Source organism: Montipora capricornis, chromosome 3 (assembly GCF_036669925.1).
Source record: "Montipora capricornis isolate CH-2021 chromosome 3, ASM3666992v2, whole genome shotgun sequence".
Classification (NCBI taxonomy): Eukaryota; Metazoa; Cnidaria; class Anthozoa; order Scleractinia; family Acroporidae; genus Montipora; species Montipora capricornis.
The window spans coordinates 31,826,649-31,851,648 of NC_090885.1; the positions used below are offsets into that span (position 1 = coordinate 31,826,649).

Below are 25,000 nucleotides of genomic sequence, written 5' to 3' on the forward strand. Positions count from 1 at the left end.
AACAAACTCATGCATAACTTTAATTCTTCAATGTTAACATTACAGCCCACATTGAACTTATATATTATATGACTAGCTCCGTGAGCGGGCAAGATGAACCAAATCACGCCCTGTGATTGGCTACCCGAGCGTGCAAGCTTGAGCTATACTGCTAGCTCGGGATTTCTCGCTTGGTCCCGAAAGATCACAGATCATTTTTTGGTGTTTTATCCCATAATAACTATAATAGAGAGCGTAAAGGGGCTAGGACTCGCAATTTTGGCCAATTTCAGCACTGATCGAATGGTCATAGAATTAACTAAAATATCAAAATTACTGTTCAAAACTATAGAAGAACTCTAACAAAACACAGGGAAGCCAAGAAGGGACATGGATGGACAAAACTGGCGAGGATTGAAATGGATTGAATTTGGGTAAATTTAAAAAACGTCGGCCCACCTTTTTTCAAATTTATATTAGTCTATATCAAAATGTCATTTACAAAGCTGGAAAATCATTCTCAGTTATGTGGCAGTGATTTTGCAAATGAAAGACTCTTACTCTGCCAATTTGACGTTTAGAGTTCATAATTAACAAAATTAAACAAAATTACCTAAAATAGCGTGACCTAGCCCCTTTAAGCCCGCGCATTTTTGAGACGCGGACGGAAATCGGAAGTGAGCTGTTTTCCCTTTCAACTTGTCTTCACACAGACACATTTGCATTGCTAATTATCTTTTCTCCATTACAAATGATTAGTATAAAAATCTGGGAGAGACCACTGTCCTGGCGCGCGAAATCTTCTCTTCCGGTTGCCGCCCGCGTCTAAAAAACGCGCGTGCTTAAGCTACCTAATAAATCCTTTATTCACCAAGCTTGTTCGGTCAAGATGGCTGGATATTCTTGGGTTTCACTCTCGTGATCAACAGCCATGTTTTCAACGAAAGCACAAGAAGACGTTAGCATAATAATAGCTTTCAATTCCCGAGGATTGGATCGGGACACCAACATGGCCGCCATTTCATTGTTTGGGGACACCAACATGGCGGCCGTGACGTCATGTGAAATCCAAGAATTAGCCTCGTTCTTTTTTGCGTGTTTATGGACCTTGACTTCGTCTCGCTCCATTAAAAAGCAAAAAAGAACTTGGCCAATATCCAGCCATCTTGACCTCAAGCTTGGTCAATAACCCATACATATCATTGTTGTCGCCCTTTCTTGCCAATGTGAACAGTTCCTTGCGGTTAAGGCAAGACCACATGACCGGTAAACAGCCAATAACGGTCGGCGTTACATCTACGAAATTCGTGCCGGTAGAAAACAATGCCAACAATGCAGGCAGAAAAATGAATTTTTAACAAAAATTATTATTAATTAAAAGATGGATTACAGTAGTTTAAAATGGGGATTCCAGAGATGGCATCAGAAACATACGTTTTGTGGGCATCCCAGATCACAGGTAAGAACTTGCCTAAAAATATTTAAGTCTTACTGTATTTTCTCTCTATTTGAAACAGGCTGTCTAGGATCCCTTCTTTTTTCGTTTGGGCTCTACAGTTTGCTGCAAGCTAGAGATGAGCACAGGAGAGAAAAAAAGAGACTCGATAATGGGCTTGCCCCAAAATCTAGCAACCTGCAATCTTCAAACTATTACTATAAGGCCCGTATTTTGGTCCTTGCATGATCCAACTGAGCAATGTTTATTTTTTTACCATCAAATTGAAATTATTTTGGGTAGATACAGACTTCTGTGAAAGAGCTTTTGTTTGTAGTCAGATTAGTAAACATAATTTATAATCATCCAGTTTTGTAAAATGTTAAAGAATTAAATCTTTTACTGGAAATAGTGTATTGAAACATAGAACTGTTAAGGCCGGTACACACGAGGGAGCTTGCTCCCGCAGCACGCTCCTGCAACACGCTCCCGGAGCAAAGCTCCCTCGTCTGCACCAACGATTTCTAGCAAAAAATTTTGCTCCCAGGTTTTGCTCCCTCATATCAAACTGGTTTGATATGAAGGAGCAAGCTCCAGGGGCAAATCTGTTGCACGAGTCTGTTTCAGGAGCAAGCTCCCTCGTGTGTACTGAAATTTGCTTGCCGTGACATGACGTGTCTCCAGTTGGCCAATCAAATTGGCTTATTTTTTTCATCCACAACAGTTCCCATGCCCCAATCCGGTTGTTTATCATTCAGCTCCTTCGTCGTGTCCTTCGTGTGTACTGCTTGGCGTACTTACCCGGGAGCGTGTGTCGGGAGCGTGTTTCAGGAGCAAGCTCCCTCGTGTGTGCCGGCCTTTAGATCTTTGGAGAAAACGGCAAGGAAAGTTGCGAAGTACCGTAACCATCTAAGATTCAATCTGCGGTGCCTACATCAAGACGTGACCCAAAATGGGCCTTCCTAAAAGCAGCAAAGAAGGGAAAGAAACCTCGGACAGGGTGGAGCAGTGGCCGTCCAGAGAAGGCACTGGCTAAGATCCCGTAAGTTGCTGGTGTTGCCGAAAGAATTAAGAACGCATCCAAGTCACATAAAATCTCGACTACGTTTAAGCCGATTGGCACATTAAGATCTAAACTGGTCAAGGTCATGCCTAGAGAAAAGTTGTCAAATTTAGTCTACGGGATCCCGTGTGGATCTCAAGGATGTGCGGCCAGCTATGTTGGCGAAACCAACAATCCCTGCGTACCTGCCTGGATCAGCACCGTCACCAGGGATCCAATGAGGCACAGACTTCTGCGGTGTACCTACATATTAAGGAAACCCGTCTCTCTTTCAACAAAACAGGCATGTGATATTCGATCGAGAAGAGGACTGGGTCCGACGAGGCATAAAGGAGGCCATATGGGAAGGGTGGAGCAGCCTTCTCTCAACCGCAAAGGGGGCTCCGTTTCAGTTTGTCCAACACATGGGACCGGGTGCTGAGGCGTTTTCCTGGTCGCCTGTCACGTGGTCTGTCCAGGTCACATGACCTCTAGCATTAGCCGATGAAGGCCACGGTTTATGGCCGAAACGTTCCATGTTTCAATACACTATTTCCAGTAAAAGATTTAATTCTTTAACATTGTAGTCAGATTATTGTTTCTGTTTTCATTATCAAATTTGTATGCCACCCTTTACTTTCATGAATGATTGATAGTTTCTTACACTAAGGATGAGTACTGTATGGCACTAAAAAAGTTGCTGTTAAAGGATGTTGGCATCTTGAAATTGAAACTGAAGATTGTCTTTAGCTACATTGTGAGTTAAATATGATTTAATATCTTTTTGTCTGAATTTAAGTCAAGTCTGGTTCTTCATTCATTCCTTTCTTAATTCGTAAAAGTATTGTTGTTAACCACTGATCCAGTCTTGAAATGGAGTCATACTCTTTTACCTGCAAAGCGCGAAAAAGAAAAAAAGATTTTGAAAGCATTGCTACATGTATGTAAATAAACAAGACAAGGACAAAACAACATAGTTCTCCCTAGTTTTCAGCACATCATGTAAGGGACCTTTTCAACCCGGTAAAGCATTATTTTGGATAATGTTGGACGTTCTGCAAAGCAGAAGTGACTTCTGAGCGTTTGCAGGCGGTAATAAGTGCTCTTACAAGCGGTAAATTTTACTGGTTACCGCCTGATAAGGAGAACCCTGAAACAATGTGATGATTATAAACATAGCTGCTCTATTTTACACCAATTCTTGACTTTCAAAAAGACCACACATTTTCTGACAGTGATGGTATATAAGGACCACTTACAGCCTCTGTAAATGATTCTGTACTCTGTTCTTCTTTAGCTTCGATGAGGGTCTACAAAGACAATTGATATAAAGTCAACTTCAAGTTTAGCACTAGAAAAATCAGAGAAAAACATACGTTATTACTGGGCTGAGTTGTTTACATGTATATGTCCAATAGACCAGGGCCAAGTTGTTCAAAAGCAGATTAGCTCTAATCCTTATTCCTAGATTAAAATTAACCAAGGACTTTATTTCTTTACTCCCAAACTGAATGCTGTTCAATGCTAATATTCGACAAAACTTTACACTAGAAGAAGTCAACCTTGAAAAACAAAAATAAGCAAAAGAAACTTTCACCAAAATGTTGAAAACATGAAACAAAGGCTTACGCTAAACCTTGGTTAAGTTAATCGGCTTTCGAACAACCCGGCCCTGATCCTGGGTTGCCTGAGGTCAAACCTCATGGGCTGTCATGGTTACAAAATCCTGGTGCAAGTTCAGAGCTAACACCAAGCAAAGGAAGTAGGTTCAGGTGAAATATATCTTCCATGGTGCAAGGGCTAAGATACCAGAGGGCAGCATTTTTCGCAATATATTATCTTGGGAGCTTAAGAAACGACGACGGCGACAGTTGTCACACTGACACAAAACAGTGCCATCAATGGTTTAAAGGGAAAAAATAATCGTTTGCATCTACAGCATGTATTTTAGCACATATTCTTGCAGTACTCTGCACAACACGACATGGAATCACCAAATTTGAGGTTTTGACCACAACCGGCACTAGCATACAAAGTAGTGTACAAAATATGTGAATTTTTTTTCTCTATTTTTTACTCTGAAATATTTCTTGACAACAATGTGAATAGCCCATTTTCGAGTTGCTGCATGCCTAAGTTTCAAAGCAAGTCATGGTGCACAACCATTCAAATGGAAATTAGTTGCGTATTCTTATGCAAATCAAACTCATTTCCCTTACAATAGCTGAGCACCAAGACTCACTTCGAAACCGACACAAACAGCAATTCGGAAATGACTCATTGACCAAATGTGAGGTTGTGTAGAGGACGCGAGAACCTGACAAAACAATTTTAATTTTCTTCCCAAACAACCATACGATTCACACCAATTTTATTCCTGTAATGTGGATACACACTTTCCATTCCGAATGACGTGGAGTTAACAGTGTGTATCACGAAATTATTACAACGGGAAAAAACAATTTTTAGACAACTTTCTCATTGGCGTCATTATCCTTGTCCCTGTGTACACTGTAAGTTCCCTACAGCCACAATGTCATCATTTTCTCAAGCATTGCTGTTTTGAAAGTCTAGTTTGTACTTACCCTGAGTAGTTTACACTCTCTTGTGTCCTGGAATGCTGGGTACATGTCACAGTATTTTTCGACAGCTCTTTGAGCTTCAGCATCATCAATACACATGTGGCAGAGAGTTGCTTTGAAGAAATACTCTTTGGCACTATACTTCAGTAGAGAACTTTCAATAGCATCGGCACCAACCTAAAATGTTAAGTTATTGGATAGTGTTAATATCAAAGTACAGTGTCTTCTTTGATAACTTTTGATTTGCCACCATGCTGACCTCAAAAATCATATTGCTGATTTATTGCTTTGGTTAACTATTAACCACAACTGCTTCTAGAGCGAGTTTCAATCGAGTGTCGTAAAACTGTTGTAAAACCAAAACCAAAGTAATTACTTTGGCCAATCAAAAAGGACGGAGACAATCCAGAAAACCAATCAAAACTCGAAGTAGCCGACACAAAACGCGGGAAAATGTGCACGCGCGAGCCACGATTGGTTTTGGTTTCACTTCTGATTGGTTGAGAAAGTGGCGCGGGAACTTTGAACCAATCACTGAGTGAAGTAATCATAAACCAAGGCAATTCGCTATTTACTTTCGACACTCAATTGAAAACCGCTCTATTCTACTAATAACTGGCGAACTTCCTTTAGTAATAATTCAGTTAGGAACAACTCAGGGGCGAACGCAATAATCATAATTTCATGTTTCACTTGAATATTACAGTTATTGGGACCTTAATATTGGATTATGTGTTTCCTATGAGCAACAACGTTTCATTCTAAAAAGTGCACTTATGATGTCCACACAAAATGCACTCTCTGAGAAGAGAAAACTAGTTACATGTAGTCTTGTTCTTGTGACCTGTTTTTACTCCAATCTAAAGTAGAGTGTGTGTGAACACACATGTCATCTTGGACACATGCCATTGTGGACACATGTCATCTTGGAAGCATGTCCCAGCAGGAATTCCGCAGGGTTGCGTGCTCTTCCTCGTCATGGTCAATTCCCTTGCACATCAAGACTCTTGGAGATGGAAATATATCGACGACCTAACAGTTGCTGAAAGTTTCTCCGTCAACCAAGACCAAAGTGACATGCAAACAAGCGATGATCGAGTTGTCCAACACGCCAACAACCATCGCATGAAACTGAATTCAGTAAGATGTAAAGAAATTCTCGTGTGCTTTCAAAGGGTACTACCGGACATCCCAAAAATCAGAATTGGGGATGACCATCTCGAAAGAGTGACTACTTATAAGCTACTTGGTGTCCACGTAACATATGATCTGACATGGAACGATGAACGCCGTCCCCAAGAAGGCAGCAAAACGTATCTATTCTATAAGACTGCTCAAACGAGCTGGTGTGGCTGCTAACGAACTTGTCCACATTTACATAACATCCATCAAATCTATTATTGAGCATGCAGCGCTAGCATGGTTTTTCCCGTCTACTGGATACCTCATTGGTCAGCTGGAAGTGATACAGAGAAGTATCGACTTTACGCCATTACTATGTCATACTTCAAACAAATGGAAAACGAGTAATACAAGCTCAACCACCTGTTCCCACAGCGCTACCAAAACCAGTACTCCACCAGATCACAAGCTAGAGGCACAGTCAAAGTACCATCAATCCGCACTAAAAGAGCTGCCAACTCCTTTATCATTAAAGCTAGTAGATATTACAATGATGAACTCACTAGAAACCAGTGAATAATCTAATAATACCCATAAAGTGACATATTCACTTATATTCACTCACCTTTTTAATTCACAAATTGTACATATTTTTATATTATATTTTACAAATCATACCAATGTATTTTAGACTGCAATGTCTACAGTTGGAAACAAAGCTATTATCATTATTAATATTACAAATAAAGCATTTCTTTTTCTTTATTTATGATAACTTACCTGTTCGTAAATCTCAAGAGCTTTTGCATATTCTCCCATCTGTGCTGAATACATTGCAACTTTCAATAAGCACTTGTTTGCAGAGCTACAAAAAACAAACAGAAGAACTTCATATTGGCAGTTACAATGAAACTTGCATTTCCCGTAAGACGAGAGTAAGATGCCCGTGCTAAACTGCACAGGGATATCATTATGGTTTGAAGAAGCTGACAAAGGAAGAAAACCAATCCACTATTTTAAACTATGCATGCAGTGTTTTAATGCTTTTCAAACATTCCAGCCATTTTTATGACAATAACCAGTTTAATAATAATAATAATAATAATAATAATAATAATAATAATGATGATGATGATGATGATAATAATAACAGCTGACCCTAGATTGTCATCGGTGAAAGTGTAATCTGACTATGGCATGGATCGACGTCAAGAAGGCGTACGACTCGGTAGACCATGTTTGGCTGGAGGAGATGATGATCCTGCATAGATTTCCTGTTTGGTTGTCAAGGACAGTGGAGAAGTTAAGGAAGAGCTGGAACACAAGGGTGGTGGTGACTACAAAGCAAGGTCGCGAGACTTCTGAGCCAATTTGGTTTGTCAAAGGCCTACCCAAGGGTGATGCTCTTTGCCCCAGGCTCTTCACAGTCTGTTTGAACCCCATGGTTATAAACTATCAAAGCGCATTAGTGTAAAGGTAACAGACCTCTTGTATAACGATGATCTAACGATCTTTGCATCTTCAGAGAGTAAACTAGACTGTGTTATGGGATCAACCAAGAGCGCAATGGAGAATGTCCGACTCCAGTGGAACCCCAAAAAGTGTGGAGTCGTCCATGTACAAGGGGAGTGGGGGGGGGGGGGGGAGGGAGGCACATACCTATCTCCGCAATGCCTGAGGGTAAGGGTAGATGAGAATATGTGTGTTCCCAACCTCGAAGAGGGCAATCAGTACAAGTTCTTGGGTGTGTTAGAGACGGTGAGGAAAGAGGAGAGCATGTTGTTGGAGCGCGCAGCTAAGGAGTTTCTTCGCAGAATGTTTATCATCTGGTCAAGTCCCTTGTCTGATCACAACCGTGTAACAGCCTCAAACCAATTTGCATTACCAGTGTTAGGCTACCTAATGTGGTCACAACAGTGGCCAGTGACAGAGCTTAAAAAGTTAGATAGAGAAACTTGCAAAATAATTGTTGAGAATGGTGGGAAACATCCCAACAATTCAACTGCCATCCCATACATGCCAAGAGAGAAGGGAGGTAGAGGCCTGTGCTCGATCAAGGAGGAGTATAAGTTGACGCAGATAAAGACGGCAGTAAAGTTACAAAGAAATGGTGACCCAGCTACGGCGATGGTCAGTGAGTTTGAAGAGAGAGTGGAGAAGTTAGGTCATAGTTCGTTAGTTGAAGAGGCAGCAGGGTAAGCAGAGGAGATGGGCCTCTAGTTGCAACTAGAGTACCCAAATCCAACCTGCATAAAGCATGATAGCGGAAAAGTGATAACAGCAGAGAAACTGATGGCAGAGCTGAGAAGGCGTTTGGAGCAGAGGTCATTGTATGCGGTGCACAAACAGAACCTGGCAGGGGAAACTAATCTTTGCGAGAAGTGAAGACAGGAACCTTAACTTTGATGGCTGTTTCTGCTGGTTAAGTGGTTGGAAACAATGCCCAACACATACAGTGGTAGGGATATTTGAGCTTTCCAAACAGTTACTACCTACCAGGTTGTATGCTTGCCAGAAAACGCATGCGGATGTAACAAGTGAGGTGATGTGTAGTCTATGCAATAAAGCCCCTGAAAGAGTTGCTCATGTCCTGGCTGGTTGTACTGCCATTGCACAAGTGAGTGCATGACCCACCATGACGCAGCTCTCAAGCTACTCTTTTCCGAAATTCTGCAAGACGTAGGCCTTGTAGACTCGTGCCACCTTGGTGCTCGCCACTGAAACTCAAGCCAGTGTTCGAGGTGAACAATGCGCAAGCACTCTGGGATGTCCCCCTATTTGAGCAGCACCAAGAAGTTAAAGCCAACAGAGTGGATGTTCATATTATCAACCACGAGTCAAAGCAAGTCATCACGCTTGCTTTACAAATCGTGAGAAAAGGAAGGAGGAGAAAACCACAAAACAATGACTGCTCCGTTGGGAATTAAATAAAAGCAGAAGTACCAAGGAAATGAAGTGAAACAATATAATATCATAATGGACGTATTGGGGGGATGGTGCTGAGACTTCTTCATAACATGCAGAAGGCTGTACTCTCTGCACTAAACATCTCTCGAACGTTTAAAGTTGCAACATGAAAATGAATACCACATTCGAATTAATTTTATTAACTCTCTGTCTTCAACGTCTTTAGGATTTTTTAAACTATGATGTAATTGTCAATGGATTTCTATGGCCCAATAAGTAATATGTTTGAGAGAATTTTAAAAACTTTATGATCACCGTCGTAAATTTTAGATGTCCTAAATAGTTTTACCAATTTTTTTCCTTTTCTTTTTGATCAAAGTATTATTAATAGCACTAATTTTATATATCCTTAAGTTTTCCATACAATTTTGTCTTAAGTTTTCACTATATAATGGACTACACTCACGCACCTCGTTATACTATTTTTAATTAACTGTATATTGCATACAAAAGTTTTAAGTGCTTATATTATAATAATAATAATAATAATAATAATAATAATAATTATTATTATTATTATTATTATTACAGCCCACATGCAACATAGGTTTTGAAATACATTTTTTGTATTCATGAAGAAGTTATCATTAGATTTGTACTGGCTTAAAACAATACATTCAACGCAAACCAACAGTACCATCATTGGCTTCGCCTGGAAGCTTGGCACACTAACTCTGCGCATGCTCCTTTAAACCCGTGATGATGGCAGCGATTTGCCTCCAACATATTATTTTATATCTCAAAAAATGGATAGGATGCTTAATGGTGAGTATGAACAACAGCCTTAGATCACTCCATTATGGATGGAGACAGTACATGTAGTTACTGTACTACAGTAGTATGTGTATTGAAATGCTGGGTCTTGAAACATACCCTTGCAAGTTACAATCAGTATTCTTTGCGCTAGAGTGGCATCAATCCCTAATAATAATTATTATTGATGATTTCATCGCAACAACATGTACATGTTCAGTAGATGTTTAGTAGATGGTCAACTCCGTTGCAGTTGAACCTAAATCGACATTTGCACCTGTTTGACTCTTCCCCTCTGTAATATTGAGCAGCCTGTTCATAATGAAATATTGCCTGAAAAAGATAATAATAATAATATTACACTCATACCTGTAATTAATTCTGTACATGACAGACCTCTGGCTTTTGATTTTTGTTTTATAAAATTCTACATACACATAACTCACTTTCCATTTCATTTTCAATTTCAACCTTTTGCTTAATTAACGAAGATTATGTTGGGAAGAGTCTAATAACCGAGATACAACCCTATATGAATAATTTAGTGTAATAATTATACCAATTACACCAATTGAAACAAATTATTTATGTACTAAAAATTATTCAACAAAATTTTTGGCACTGTAGACATTATCATTCTGAAATTGACACCTTGCAAGGAAGATGGGAAAAAATTTTCCTTATCAACAAACAAAAATCTTAAGTATTCAAATTAGTAATCATTACATGTCAAAAGTGTCGTACATGTTTTTAAGTTACAGAATACATGGTGAGGGTTTCCAGTTCTAACAGTTCTTGAATGTGCTGTATAGAGGAACTCACCGCAAAAAACAATTCAACAATTTAAATCTCTCACCTTTTCTAAGTCTGCCGTGTTTCCCTCATAAATCTCAGCCACAGTAATATGATGCTTAGCAGCCATAGTAAACCGACCCTAACAAACCATAAAGCCGTCAAGGCTGAGCATCAAAATGTATATTGTCATAATTGTTCTCCATTCATTTTTAGGCACTTATTAAAAATCAGGCACTTGATAATGGTAATAATGTAAGCAACAATTACATGCTTGGCATTCAGCGGGCTACACGGTTTATTAACAATACTTTTCAAAGAAAACAGTGCATGTTACACCTATGTAAGGAAAATGGTTTTCCAGTTAACACACCTGGCAGATCATTTATGTTACTGACATTTAACCAACAATTTTCCTACCATATCTGTGTAAATGTTAATGGCCATTTCAAAAGCTCTCACTGCTTCTGCAAGAATATAAAAAAATGCTAGAAAAATTATACCTGTATATACATACTTGTATAGTTTATGATCCTATACTTAAGGTCCTAGGTAGAGCTGCTCAGCTCTTGATCTATTTTATTTTATTTTATTAACTTTGCCAGTCAAGCTGGCAGAGTGCCACGACAGCTTGCGCCAATTACTGTGGCCCCTTTTTTTACCCTCCCAACCATGATACACAACAGAAGACAGACCACAACACCGGGAACTACGTGCCCTACTCTTAGCGACAAGTGTGTGGGTTCTTTTACGTCCCACAGGATTATGAACATTGAAGGGTTTTGAGACGGGACCTCCCGCTTATTGTCCTTATCCGAGAAGACTTGAAAGTCTAACCATTTGCAGATGTAGGTAGCACTTTCTCCTCAGTTATTTAAAGACCTTGAGTGTTGGTCTGGCCGGAATTGAACTCGCGACCTCCCGCATGACAGCCCGGTGCTCAACCAACTGAGCTACCGGTGCGTGGCTTCTCTTCTGTTCCAGAGACTTTTGTCTCGCTTACTTTTAATTAATTAATACAACTCAATACAGTGTACATGCATGCTTACCCAAAAGCAGTCAATAAACCAAATGTAGTTTTGACTGTAAACTGTTCATGGAAATAACTAAAGTTACATGCAGAGATGCTTTTCATCATCAAAGAGCAAATATCAATCAACAAGTTGCAAAAATGTATCTTTCAATTTGCATGTACTATGTACTGTATACTTGTATGGCTTGCTGGGAAAACAACAGTTCCCTTTTTTCCATGAAAGTAAAGCTGTTATGCAGGGACATTTTCTGGATAATCTTAGTGGGGTCATGATGGCATGGCAACCATCACGCAATCATGCCTCACCCCTCAGTCTGTGATCCTCTATAGGCTGAGCTTTAATAATAGAATTCAATAATAATAATAATAATAATAATAATAATAATAATAATAATAATAATAATAATAATAATAATAAACTTGTATAGTGCCGATATCAATATATATTCAACTCGATTCTTCTGATTTTCTTCTGATTTTTCTGATTCTTGTGATTTTCTCTGAGTACTATAATTTTCTTTCATTCTCATCAAAATCAAGATCTCCCATGCCATGTAATTATGCCAGGGTGAACTGTCTGGGAGAGGTTAAAGGGGCTATGTCATGTTGTTTTAGGGTGTTTAAAGTGCTACTATGATTAATTAAAAATCACCTTTTTTTCCTTGTGATTGCTCAACACTTCACTGGCAAAATTTTAACTGTTGATTTTTATTCAAAGGCTATTTAGTTGGAGTGTAAGGTTTGGATTTCATGGTTCGCTATAACTCTCGTTCCAAACTGACCGATTGGACCTCAGAGGGTTGGATCTATGGAAAAGTGACGTCATTTACTCACTACACTGTAGCTTAAAAATTCAGCGGGTAAACGCTGCCTATCATACATGTATATGCAAAACACAAGTTTAAAAGTCTGAAAGCCCGGAAATCCCAGGATGTATATTAATTCAGCCACGTACACACGCATTGCGTCTTTGATGTCATTTTCTCCTCGATCCAGCTCCCTCAAGGTTTTTAAAGTTAGTAATGGCAGACCATTGCGGGAGGAGTGGTGGCTTCATGGTTAGTGTGCTCGAATCCGGATCGAGTGGGCCAGGTTCGGGTCCTGGCCGGGGACATTGTGTTGTGTTCTTGGGCAAGACACTTTACTTCCACGGTGCCTCTCTCCAGCCAGGTGTATAAATAGGTACCAGCAAAATGCTGGGGTAACCCTGCGATGGACTGCCATAGAATCCAGGGGGGAGTAAAAATACTGCTAGTCGCTTCATGCCACAGAAATCGGGATAAGCTCTGGCTCTGATGGGCCACTTGGCTCATAAACAGACTTTACTTTTTTTTTTAATGGCAGACCATTAAACAGGCAAATTCCAGTTAAAATTAACTGGTGCTTTTTAGAAATCAAGGCTTAAAACTTCGATGAGTTACTGTTTATTTAGCATGATAGTTTTGAAATCCACTGAATTTGGTCATAGGGGTTAGCACTTTCAAGGACATCTTTAGCTTGTCACAAGTTTAATTAAAGTTCAAAAGTGGTTATGTGGAATTCCTTTACTGACAAAATTACCGTTACATCACAAACACGATGAAGGCCTCTATCGAGGCAATTTCCCATAAATTTGAAAAACCTTACGCCAACTTTTTTCATGATTACCCAAATGCAATCCAGTTCAACCTCGTCCACTTTTGTTGTATTTCTTTTATGTTGTTCAATGATTTTAAGTGGTTCTTGCAATGTTTCTTTCCACTTTTTGGGCATTTTGAATGTCATGAAATTACACAAATTTGTGTGACATAGCCCCTTTAATAAAACTAAACTTGAATTTACCTTCTACATCAGTCTTCTTAAAACAGTTCCCTGCGTCAACATAGCGTTGCCCTGCTTCATGCTTGGACTGAAGATTAATCTGTAGGTTTGCTGCTTCCATGAATGCTTTACCTGCAGCTATAAAGAAGAGTGTGTCACAAAAATCATGTTGCCTGGATGTGTCAACTTTCTCAAACCAGAGAACATGTAGTTATTGGATAGTGATCTATCAGTTGGAGAGTCATGTAACGTAACTAGTTCTTTGAACAAACAAGGCAGGAAGAATTGTGAGAAGAAAACAGACTAATACAAAGCACAGGCCACAACTAACACTGATTAGTGTTAAAAATAAATACTTGATAACCTTTTAAATGAAAAAAGCCAGTCACCTGGGCATGGGACATGGTGATTAGGAATCAACTTAGCTTGGTACCACTGAAATCAGTGGTTAAAATAAATGAAATTACAGCTGTACAAATGAATAATAGGCTCACCACTCCATTTTTGCGCCATCTTGAACGAATTTCCTGCTTGGATGTAGAGTTCTGTCGCATCCTCTAGCTTTGAAGCTCCCCTGAAATCAACAAAAAACCTTTCTTTTGCAATCCGATCTGAAGTGATAACACTTCAACAAGGCCTACATGTATGTGCATGCTCAGACAACTCCTTAAACCAACTTGGACCTACCCAAACAATCCACCCAAAAATCCCTGAGATGACTTAACTTTCTTCTCTGCCTGAGATACAAGCTCAATCGCTTTGTCTTCATGCGACATGGTGTTCTACAATACCCGTGTTTTCAAGCTATTCTACAGCCACATTAGTCACTTTTCATCGTCTCCCGAGTTGACGTCACGTATATTTGTGATGTCGGGAGATTGGGACGAATATATAAGTTCCCGTGAGTCACTAGGGGCATTGGCAAATCAAAGATGGCGGACTAGAAAAACGCGCGAAATGTGTTCAAGGTTTTCTCCAGTAATCTTCTCCCAAAGTGCGAAGTAATTTTAAGACCACTTTAAAAACAAGTCTTATATGTAATCACTGTATTCTTCTGGAAGTATCATGGGGGTAAGCTACGTTGTAATTAGTGCTGGCAACTTTAAGAACCTTTCCTTCTAGACAAGTGGTATCATGTTTGCACTGATGATTGCTGCTTTGACGTGTTGTTATAATAATCAAGGAGTAATAACAAACCATTTTTGCAACTGTCTTATACACAGAAGAAATCAACCAAAGGCAAAGAGAAAAAACTGAAGAGGAAAGAGGTATGAAATCACTACCGCACATAAATCTTTTAGGTAATCTACAGCTGGCTGAACTTAAAAGATTGATGACCTTTTAGGAAATGGCGAGAGTCAGTGCTGCCCAAGCTGTCGTTGATCTTGCCAACGAGGTATGGCTATGTTTTATATTACTTTGCATATACATGTAATTCAGAGCAACTTCATTCAAATTGGTGGAAAGAATGAGGAATAATAATAATAATAATAATAATAATATTATTATTATTATTATTATTATTATTAAATAATAATAATAATAATATTATTATTATTACTAGCCGTTCTCAATGAGAAGGAAAATGCTAGAGTAGGAGGAGACCTGATCAATGCAGGCAGCCCCAAAGAGAGGAGATTTTGTGAGACCAAACGCCTTGTAGTAGTCGATGGTGATGGTAGCCATTGACATAACATGCGACTGCCTTCGTTCCAAACTCGACCGACAATGCGAAGAATCTGAAGCGAAATTTTTCTCAAACCAGAGAAGAACACAGTTTGAAAGCTCAATAATATATCATGAGTCAATTCATAATGATACTTACCGTGAAAACAACAAGAAAATCCAGAGGAAAATCCGCCACTACACAAATCCGCCACAACTCAAAGAAACGAATATTATGGTTTTTTCTGCCATGTGATTAGCCGAGCATTTGTTGGGTGGCGCTTGGTGTCCGACAACAATGCGAAGACTGTAACTCGATGGCCCGAAGAAATGCGGAGTGTACTTCAGAACCCAATCTACAAAGCATAGCATTTATAATCGGGCAAGCTCAGGCATGCAATCTCGAGATTCGTTGCGCGATAGCGCGAGATGCATTGCAATTATTATTATTATTATTATTATTATTATTATTATTATTATTACTATTATATATAACAATAGGCACTATTGTTAGATTCAGTGATGTGAAAAAAATTGGCTTTAAATTCAGCTGTTCAGGCATTGCACCACCTGAATTTGTATGCTTAAAGGCCCAGTAATAAGGGCAACATAATATTTTTCATACAACTTGTTGTGCAACAATGTTGTGTTGCAAGTTGAGATGGTTTGTTGCTTCAGTACTAAATGGGTTCACATTCATACACTCAATAAGCTCAAGTTAGGACATGATGGCTAAATACATAAGGCACAGAGGTTTGACAGAAAGCTAGAATGTTTTATGACAGGAGTTCAAGAGAAATTTTACTGTTTAATAACAAGACTCCAGCAGTGGCAAAGCCCTGGTTTTTTTCTTTACAACTTATAGTGTCTATGTATGTGTCAGCGAATTCCTAACCAGGTGAAACTCTAAGAACCACACCCCGGGTGATCTTTCCATTTCTCCAATGTAGCAACAGACCTTTAACCACAGACTTCCATCAGTCTCAGTCGATTTTCAGGCATACTGTGCACATGAGATTTAATTATTTTTTGGTTATGACATTGGGTGACTTAATATTTTTTATGACCTTCCCAAGGTGGAAGATCCCTTAGCACCTTTAGCAGCTTTCAAAACCTTCAGCAGAAATGGGTGAGTAGACTAAAATATCAAAGGTGAAAGACAATAATAAAGTACTGTAGCCTGGGCAGCTAGTGGTTCTGTTGTTGCAGTGCACAAAAAATTTGGAGCAGTGCAAGAAGGCTGTGGCAGGAGAAACGCTGGCATGGACAGTTTTGATTGGATAAGTTAGGGTTCGTGCAACTCCTTGAAGTCCTTGAAAGGCCCTGGAATTTAATTTTGGACTTCAAGGGCGCTTGTAAAGCCCCTGCAAAAAATGATTTTGTGGAAAACTGCTTGAAAACTCCTTGAATTTTTGCTTGGATGAAATTGTTGAAATTGCATCATGCTAAGTTAAAAGAGACATTTCAAAGATCTGAGCCCAAATTTGATTATTAGGGAAACATTAAAACCTAAAATTAAAAATGTCCATGCATGCACTTAACTTGCATGCTGTGGAAAGGAATATCAAGGTAGGCTTTTTCAGCACTGAAAACACTGAAACACTACGTATGGCATAGAAATATTATTAAAAGGACTCCTTGAAAACTCAATTTCTGGCTCTTGAAAACTCGGACCTTGGATACTCCTGGAATTTTATAGACAAAATCCAGCACAAACCCTGATAAGTACATGTCATTCAAATGTTTGTTTAATCTGATAATCCAAAGTGGTGTGTAATATTTGTTATCCAGAACAAACAACAAACACTGGCCTCACAAACTACTACTTTATTAGAAAATGCAACCAAATTTGCAGTATTCTTGAAATTCCTTGCCCACAATTTTTCTCAAAGAAACTACAAGTTTTTCTCACATATAAGGGTGCATGAAGGCCAAATTCGCCACAGTTCATTTCTTCATACAGATGTAGATTCATGATCATTGATTTCCTTTTATTCTGAAAGGAGCTCAACGTTTCCACATGCCCACTTGGGGTGACCATAACCACTTTCACTTCCGTAGTGGGGCTTTTAATAGACAAATCTTCCTTGGTCTGGTTAGAAGTCAAAATTTCACCATAATAATAATAATGCCTACCCAAATCCTTAATCTTTCTCTTAATTTATTTCCTATGACACACTAATACCGTCCTATGAATATAGTAAAGTCTGCAATTTTTTTCACCAGGTTGAGTCTTCATCTTGTGTGCCAGCGTGTAACAGACTTGAGTAAAGAAGATATCGACTGGGTATTTGAGCTCACCAAATGCAACATGCAATCATTGTAAGCCAGCGGGTATTCCTTGCTTGAGTATTACTTGGGCTTTCAATAAATTTTTGAGTATGTGTCTACCCATATGAGAGTAGGCGGCAGTAAGTGAAAATTCCACACTATTTAGAGAAAGTAATATAGAAAGTAAGAGTTTATTTGAAATACCTGTTCTGGTTTCTTTGTTTTGCTTAATTGGTACTGATCATCAAACGTTGTGTTTGGTGAAAGGAAATTTGTGGTAGTTTAATTGTTGCACTTTAATTAAAGTGGTACTATGATCAAAAAATCAAATTTGTTTTCTTTGGGTTTCAAAACTATGTTAAGTAAACACAAAGTAACTCAAGTTTTAAGCCTTAATTTAAAAAAGACACTTGTTTATTTTAACTGGAATTTTCCTCTTTAATGGTCAGCCAGTACTAATTTTAAAGTTCTGAGAGGGCTGGATCAAGGAGAAAAGGACGGCAAAGACTCACTAGTTTAAGAATGCAATGTGTTTGTATGTGACTGAATTAATTAATAATAAATGGAGGATATTACACGGTGATGAGAAGATATGAATTTTATGTTCGAGTGGCAAGAATAATATCTCACGAGTGAGCGAAGCGAACGAGTGAGATGTTGTTCTTGCCAAGAGAACATAAAATTCATATCTTCTCGTCACCGTGTAATGTTCTTTTTATTATATGGAGACTAAATATTGAATATTTCCGATTTTATTGTGTTTCAAAGTAGTCAAGTTTTGCAAATACGGCTGGGCTTTAAAGCAAACAGAAAATATTCTTCTTCGTGTTTTCTTCTTCGTGTTCTCGTTTTCAAGTTTTTCTGTAAACTCTTTGGCTTCTTCGTCGCTGGGCAAACCTGCTCGCCATGCTTTTATTCTAAACAACAAACGTGACGCGAAAAACCAATTCAACAAAAGCAAAAGGTGGGAATCGTGACGTAATTGAACGATACGACACTCACAAAGGTGACATACGGAAAATACGCTACTCGGGTCCCGGAGGAAGTGGCGTATGGAATCTACGAGTGGTTTAGTTCCCAGTAAAACACTCTCCTCCATATAATAATGATATATATCATTCATTCCACTCTTTGCAGAGAATACAACTGAATTGTCAAGTGGTAAAATTAACAATTTTATTATTACGATACAAAATGTAAAACTAATATAAAAATCTAAAAGTAAGACAATCATTCCCTCTTTTGGTTCTTATGCTTTTGGTTCTTATGTAAGGGCGGAAAGACTTTTCATGGTCAGATCTAAGATTATATGGTACATCAATAACTTCATTACAAGTGCACAATCTCCATGTGGAGAAAAGCTTATTACTAATATCAAACTGTCTTTTCTCAAGACTTTCAAGACCAGAAATGGTCCATTGAAAGCTTCATAATAACTACGATCTGGGAAGACAATTTTAAGGGCTCTTTTTTAAGGGCTTCTTTTTTGTATGGAATCCAACTTAGCTGACAAAATAATACTTTGGAATAATTATGTTGCCACACTGGGACAGCATATTCAAGTATACAGCTGTAGATCTGACGGAGCACTTACAAACACCGATGATATTGCTGCCAGCAACACCAGCTCTTTTAAGCACCCTTAAGGCGTACAATCGGCATGACTATTGCGGGGCTGGGGGATAGGGAGTGAGGGGTAGGGGTAGGAGGTGAAGGGTACCATAGCTAAAACAACCCAAGCCTTTACAAAAATGCTAACCTTAGGCCTAGTCCTTATCTAAAGCATAGTGTTTAGGCCTAAGGTTTGCAATTTTGTAAAGGTTTGGGTTGTTTCAGCTATGGTACCCTTCACCTCCTACCCCTCACCCCCTATCCCCCATCCCCTACCCCCTATCCCCCACCCCCTATCCCCCATCCCCAGATTAGTCATGCCGCATGCAATCATATAGCGGCCTTACTATATATAATCAATGTGGGCATTACACCAAGTAATTTAAAGGTCGAAACTCTTTCCAACTGGTGATTTCCTATGCAGATGGGCTGTATAACAGTGTTAGGGTATTTCGTGAAATTTATAAGCGTTTTTACATTTAAGTGGATTTAACTTCATCTTATGTTTGATACAAAAATTATATGTGTCTCTGACAGCTAAATTCAAAATGCGAATTTACTTATGAGATAAAATTTCTAAAAGTGTAGTATCATCTATGTATTTGGCTCTTATATTCCAGTCCCTTAAGAGTCTATTTATCTAATTGAGAAGAGGGTCATGCCTATCTTAGTCCGTTGGGGTTTGCCACCATGGGTGTGCTTCCACTCAGACAAGGTATCATCTATACACACAGCTTGGGTTCTACAGTGTATTTGTCAGAAATACTTTATCGAATTCAGATAGCACAGGGTCCCACACCAAGGAGTGATAGTTGATCCATAAGTACAATGTATATGGTGATCTATCATACATGTATCAAGTCCCTTTGAAAAATTAGGAAAAAAAGATCCGGCACGGCAGTTTTGGGCTTTCAGATTTTTAAACTTGTCTTTTGCATACATAATAAACTGTGTTTACTCGCTGAAATTTTAAGCTATTGAGTAAATCACATAACTTTTCCCTGTATCCAACCTCAACCCTCTGAGGTCCAGTCGGTCAGTTTTGAATTCGAATGTGAGTAATGGTGGACCGTGAAATCCAAAATTTACACTCAAAGTAACGGCCTTTGGATAAAAATCAAAGCTCAAAATTTTGCCAGGCAGGTGTTAAGCAAACACACTTTCAAAATCTGAAGAAGAAAAGGAAGTGATTTTTTGATCATAGTACCACTTTAAGGAAGTGAATGAATTATCCTCTTTTCCAGTTTTCAGCAGTTGTGGAATTTTTGATTACCTCAGAAGAATGATGTACACTTCTATTTGGTTAACTACATTGTATCTATAATTTTAATGTAAAGTTCTGAAGAATATTTATGTAATGAAATAACGTGATATAGTGTGATTTTCTTGGTGAGTTTGTCTTCAGAAGGACTGTCGTACATCTACATGTACTGTAGTTCTCATGTTGATTCTTCTTATGCACAGGTGCACTACGGGTCACATTCTTGTTCAGTAAGCATAAAATAAAAAGTTGTGTTAGTCGATAAAAATATTAAATTACTTAATTTTATTTTCAGATACGAAGATAGCACCTGGGGCTGGAGTGATAAAAAGAAAAGAGATGAAATGACAGAAGACAAAGCTTGGTAGTTAACCAAACCCCTTTTCCTGCTTTGATGAATTATAATATGTCCAGAAATACCGACAATTAGATGCACACCTATTTTGATTTAAGCACCAAAAGTGTCCCATTGCTTTTTCCCTCAACTTCAATAATCTGCTGTATCCAGAAATCAAGGCAATGAATCCTCCAACTTTACTCCTCAAGGATATAGACATAAGGGACTTTAAGATCTACAACGGCGACATTGACGAAAATGTCACCTCAAAATATAACTTTGCACAATTGTAAGTTTCACGCGGGTAGGCCAAATAGTTCGCGTAGTACGATGTGGGCGAAGTATCCTAAAAATAAATTGATACGAGCGGTTTCTGAGTAAAAATAGAGACTGAGAGATTTGCACGTGTACGCTTGCGTTGTCCTCAAAATCTCAAATTTGGTGACTTCATGTGGTTGATGTGCAGAGTACATGAGAGTACATTTACTACAAATGCGTGCTGCACGTGTAGCGCAATTATTTTCCTCTTTTAACCAATGATATTAGGGCTGTTTATACGAGAGAAAATAAGCCGCAGCTTACTCTGGCCGCGGCGTACATAATGCGCGGGAGGTCGTGAGTTCGACTCCGGCCGGACCAACACTCAGGGTCTTAAAATAACTGAGGAGAATGTGCTACCTTTGTAATTACATCTGCAAACGGTTAGACTTTCAAGTCTTCTCGGAGAAGGACTGTAAACCGGAGGTCCCGTCTCATAACCTTTCTTGGAAATTAAATAGTATGGGACGTTAAAGAACCCACTCACTATTCGATAAGAGTAGGGGACGTAGTCCCCGGTGTTGTGGTCTGACCTTATCTGGACGGGGGCATCTCTCACTTCCTAAAATAAAATTGTAAACTGTGTAATTAGCAGTCTGGCTAAAGTCCCCTGAAAAACATTGTAAATTAGTCCTGAAAAGCCCCAAGGGGAGAGACTAATAGCTTCACTCACTCACATAATACGTGAAAGGAACTATTTATACCAGTATAAACTCCCAGGTCAGGATAAGCCGCGGCTTGAGAAAGCCGTGAACGTAGATTTTGTACCATTTATACGGGGTGTTTGCGTCTTATGTAATTAAGCCGCGGCCAGAGTAAGCCGCCGCTTATTTTCTCTCGTATAAACGGCCTTATTGTCATTTTGTAGCGTTCTCCATGACGAACGTGTCGTAACTGATTTTAAAGTCTCTAGAAACGGTTAAGGTCTGGCCAGATGCTCGCAACATTTCAATGCAACATCTTGCAACATTGTTGGGCACAACATGTTGCGTACAAATGTATGTTTGGCCAACCTGTTACGATATGTTACAACGTGTTAGATGATGTTGAATCAAATTTGAAAACGGTCTACTTTTTTGTGCAACATTTTTGTTCTTGCATGGTTTTTGTTCTTGCATGATGTTCTTGTTTGGCCACATTCATGCAACATTATTGCATTAGGGCATGCGTGCTTGGTCCACTTGTTGAATTGTGTGTTTGGCCAGCCCGTTCAACACATTGTCGCAACATCGTGCAACAATGTTGCAACATGTTGCCTTGAAATGTTGCAAGCGTTTGGCCAGGCCTTTTTGACAAACCGAACATGAAAACAACCCTTACCCAAATGTTAACAGTATTGTTGTAAATTGGTGGTTCACATTTACACTTTTTGGTGTTTCATAATTTAAAACATTGCTGTGCATCTTATTACCTGCATCTGTGAACAAAACATTCCTTTTAAACTCTCATATTTCATCATTTTTTTTACCATTAAATCTGGCACAGGTATCTAATAGCCAAAGCTGACTCCGGGAAAGCTGTAGGGTTCTCTCATTTTAGATTTGATTTGGAGGAAGGAGATGAAGTACTTTATTGGTAAGTTGGGTCGTTTTGAACTGAAGGACCTCAATGATAGAAACCATGATGTTAATACAATTTTTTTTTTCTGGCAGTTATGAAATACAGCTAGAATCTGATTCACGGTGCAAAGGTCTAGGCAAGTTTCTTATGCAGATTTTGGAGATTATGGCACACAGGTATGTCCTTAATTGCATCCTTTTCACTGATGGGTCTGCAGTAATTGGCTCGTGCTGTTACAGGTTCCCTGCCACATTGTTGTTGTTGTTGTTATTTGTTACTTGTTCTGTTGGCGAAGCTAATCATAATAATAATCATAATAATAATAACAATAAATTATGGTGATGATAATGATTAGTTATGCAACGACTGTATTGAAAATCAACAGTCATTCTTAACCCACATGACGTCTTATCCCACTTCCAACACATGACGCTTTGGTAAAGTATGAGTGCTCCCGTAGCCTGCGTAGTTAGTGATATTGTTGGTGCGAGAGGCAAATTAATGAGTGGCTTTGCTTCTCTCGCAAACAATTTTGCCAGCTACGTAGGCTAGTGCTCCCACGACCTTACTCCCTAAATTTTCTCTTGGTCTGTGGCCTTTGGATTTTTTTCTTACAGCTGTAAGGGTCAATCAAAGCTCTGATACCATTGTTCTATTTTCCAGAGCCCAAATGAAAAAAGTCATGTTAACTGTTTTAAAAAGTAAGTTGAAAAAAGTTGTATCATTTTGAGTCAAAGGGTAAAAATTGTACTTGCATTCTTGTTTACTCCAAATACCTGGGTAGCCAGAATTTTGATCTATGCTGCAGTTTTGCGAGCCTTCAAATAAGAGTTTTAGTAGAGCCATAATATTGACGGCGGCTGGTGTAAGAATTAATGCTCAGACTTACCTATGCTTACCATGTGATGTTTGTCTGTTTTTATCATGTTCGAATATGACAAGCTGAAATGACATCCATTTCTGTTCTGTCGCTACCCACCTCGACTTATCAGTGCCATCTGTTGGTGGTGGCCATTTTTATTCTCCTTTGTCACTTAATTATAACATTAAAATGAATTTAGGAGATGAGTGTTGGAAGGTGCCTTAAGTCTGTTCTGAGTTTGATATTTTGTTAGCACTGTTGATTTTTGTTCGTTCTTTGTTTTCAGAAAACGAGAGAGCTGTAAACTTCTTTACCAACGTATTGAAGTAAGTTGACAAGGCCTCAGGCTGGCAGGCCCAGGCCTTCTGGTTTCTTCATTAATGGCGGGCGGGAAAGGAAAGGATTTAGGAAACGAAAGGAACTTTATTTGAGTGTCTAATCTTCTAGCGCCGAAGAGCACTAATCGGGGACACTGTAAATTGAAATTAACAAGTTAACGCAAATCAAATAAAATTTTGGTTTTTGAGGAGAGGGGAAACCGGAGTACCCGGAGAAAACCTCTCGGTGCAGAGTAGAGAACCAACAAACTCAAGCCACATATGACGCCGAGTCTGGGAATCGAACCCGGGCCACATTGGTGGGAGGCGAGTGCTCTCACCACTGCGCCATCACTGGAAATCGTGGGAATTACAAAATGAAGTTGTTCAGGACAGGCATGCGGCGCTTTTAATTTTCCAAACTGAAAAAAAGGAAGGAATTATGTATTTCAACATTTCATAAATGTCATTGAGGCGGTTTTAATATCAAGTGTAAGGTAGAAGTGATCCTCACACTTTGCCGGATAATTTAAGAGAGTGTCTAATCGGCGTGGGTGGGTGGGTCCTGAGTCGTGGATCGTGGGTCGTGAGTCGTGGGGCGTGGGTGAACCTGAAGTATCGCAAATCATAATGCTGACAAACACAAAAGCGAAGGAAATGGATCATAAAGAGGAAGTTTTGACTCTGAATGATTTGGGGTTAGATTAAACTGATATATTGTTGAAAAATCCAAAGTTACAGTATCTCTCTTCGTGTTAATGAGTAATGTAAACAATCTTCGTAATACTAAATTAAGGTATCATGGAACCAGTTCGATTGTAACGGCTCATATGTAACATCCACAGAAACGAAAATTTGAAATGTTATGCAGTGGCATTGGAAATGTATTGCAGAAATGAACAAGTTTCTGCCCCTCTCCCTTAATTGTTAAGATTCCTTTACACACTCTGTATCGGGCTTCTTGCCGTTCGGAGTGTTGGCGTCAGTCCACATTTCTATCTTTCTCGAGAGTTGGAAGTATAGACGAACTGAAGCCAAATCAATAAATGACAGACCGAGTGACCCACACCACAGTGTTTCAGTAAGTTATCTTTTCTCCTGCCCTTATCATTCCGGAAACGAAGGACTATTTCTTTTTGAAATAGTTTATTCTTAGCATTGCATCGGTAACGCATAGGTCATGGGTTCGAATGCAGCTGGAGCCGCCTGAATTTTTCAGGTGTCTATAAGAAGTGCAAGTATCACTTCTATCTTTTGTCTATAACCCGCATTTCAAGTATACATTTCTTTCAA

General features: G+C 39.0%; 2 protein-coding genes across 2 annotated transcripts in view; one reads left to right on the top strand and one right to left on the bottom strand.

Annotated features, from left to right (window-relative positions):
* Window positions 1–3,211: 3,211 nt before the first annotated feature.
* On the bottom strand, window positions 3,212–14,370 carry LOC138042898 (alpha-soluble NSF attachment protein-like). Its single transcript, XM_068888950.1, has 10 exons — window positions 14,193–14,370; window positions 14,000–14,079; window positions 13,527–13,643; window positions 11,093–11,139; window positions 10,737–10,814; window positions 10,158–10,213; window positions 6,941–7,025; window positions 5,042–5,215; window positions 3,716–3,766; window positions 3,212–3,349 (listed from the first exon to the last, which is right to left on the bottom strand). Exons 1-10 carry the CDS (start codon window positions 14,279–14,281, stop codon window positions 3,251–3,253), a joined length of 876 nt encoding a protein of 291 aa, XP_068745051.1. The 5' UTR covers window positions 14,282–14,370; the 3' UTR covers window positions 3,212–3,250.
* Window positions 14,371–14,414: 44 nt separating this feature from the next.
* The window catches only part of LOC138042899 (N-alpha-acetyltransferase 40-like), a 13,673-nt gene continuing 3,087 nt past the window's right edge, over window positions 14,415–25,000 (top strand). Inside the window, exons 1-10 of the mRNA XM_068888951.1 lie at window positions 14,415–14,576; window positions 14,729–14,773; window positions 14,851–14,901; window positions 16,247–16,299; window positions 17,397–17,492; window positions 20,609–20,677; window positions 22,454–22,543; window positions 22,621–22,704; window positions 23,192–23,229; window positions 23,677–23,716. Coding sequence (XP_068745052.1) covers window positions 14,571–14,576; window positions 14,729–14,773; window positions 14,851–14,901; window positions 16,247–16,299; window positions 17,397–17,492; window positions 20,609–20,677; window positions 22,454–22,543; window positions 22,621–22,704; window positions 23,192–23,229; window positions 23,677–23,716 — 572 coding nt within the window. The 5' untranslated portion in view covers window positions 14,415–14,570. The remainder of the gene's footprint in view (window positions 14,577–14,728; window positions 14,774–14,850; window positions 14,902–16,246; window positions 16,300–17,396; window positions 17,493–20,608; window positions 20,678–22,453; window positions 22,544–22,620; window positions 22,705–23,191; window positions 23,230–23,676; window positions 23,717–25,000) is intronic.

What these genes read in the sequence shown, in the direction of transcription:
- LOC138042898 (XM_068888950.1), bottom strand. Translation starts at nt 14,281, where the DNA reads ATGTCGCATGAAGACAAAGCGATTGAGCTTGTATCTCAGGCAGAGAAG. An exon ending in GATGGCGCAAAAATGGAGTG is followed by an intron (nt 13,644 to 13,999) that starts GTGAGCCTATTA and finishes TCTTCTTTATAG; the next exon opens with CTGCAGGTAAAGCATTCATG. An exon ending in CTCTTGAGATTTACGAACAG is followed by an intron (nt 5,216 to 6,940) that starts GTAAGTTATCAT and finishes TTAACATTTTAG; the next exon opens with GTTGGTGCCGATGCTATTGA.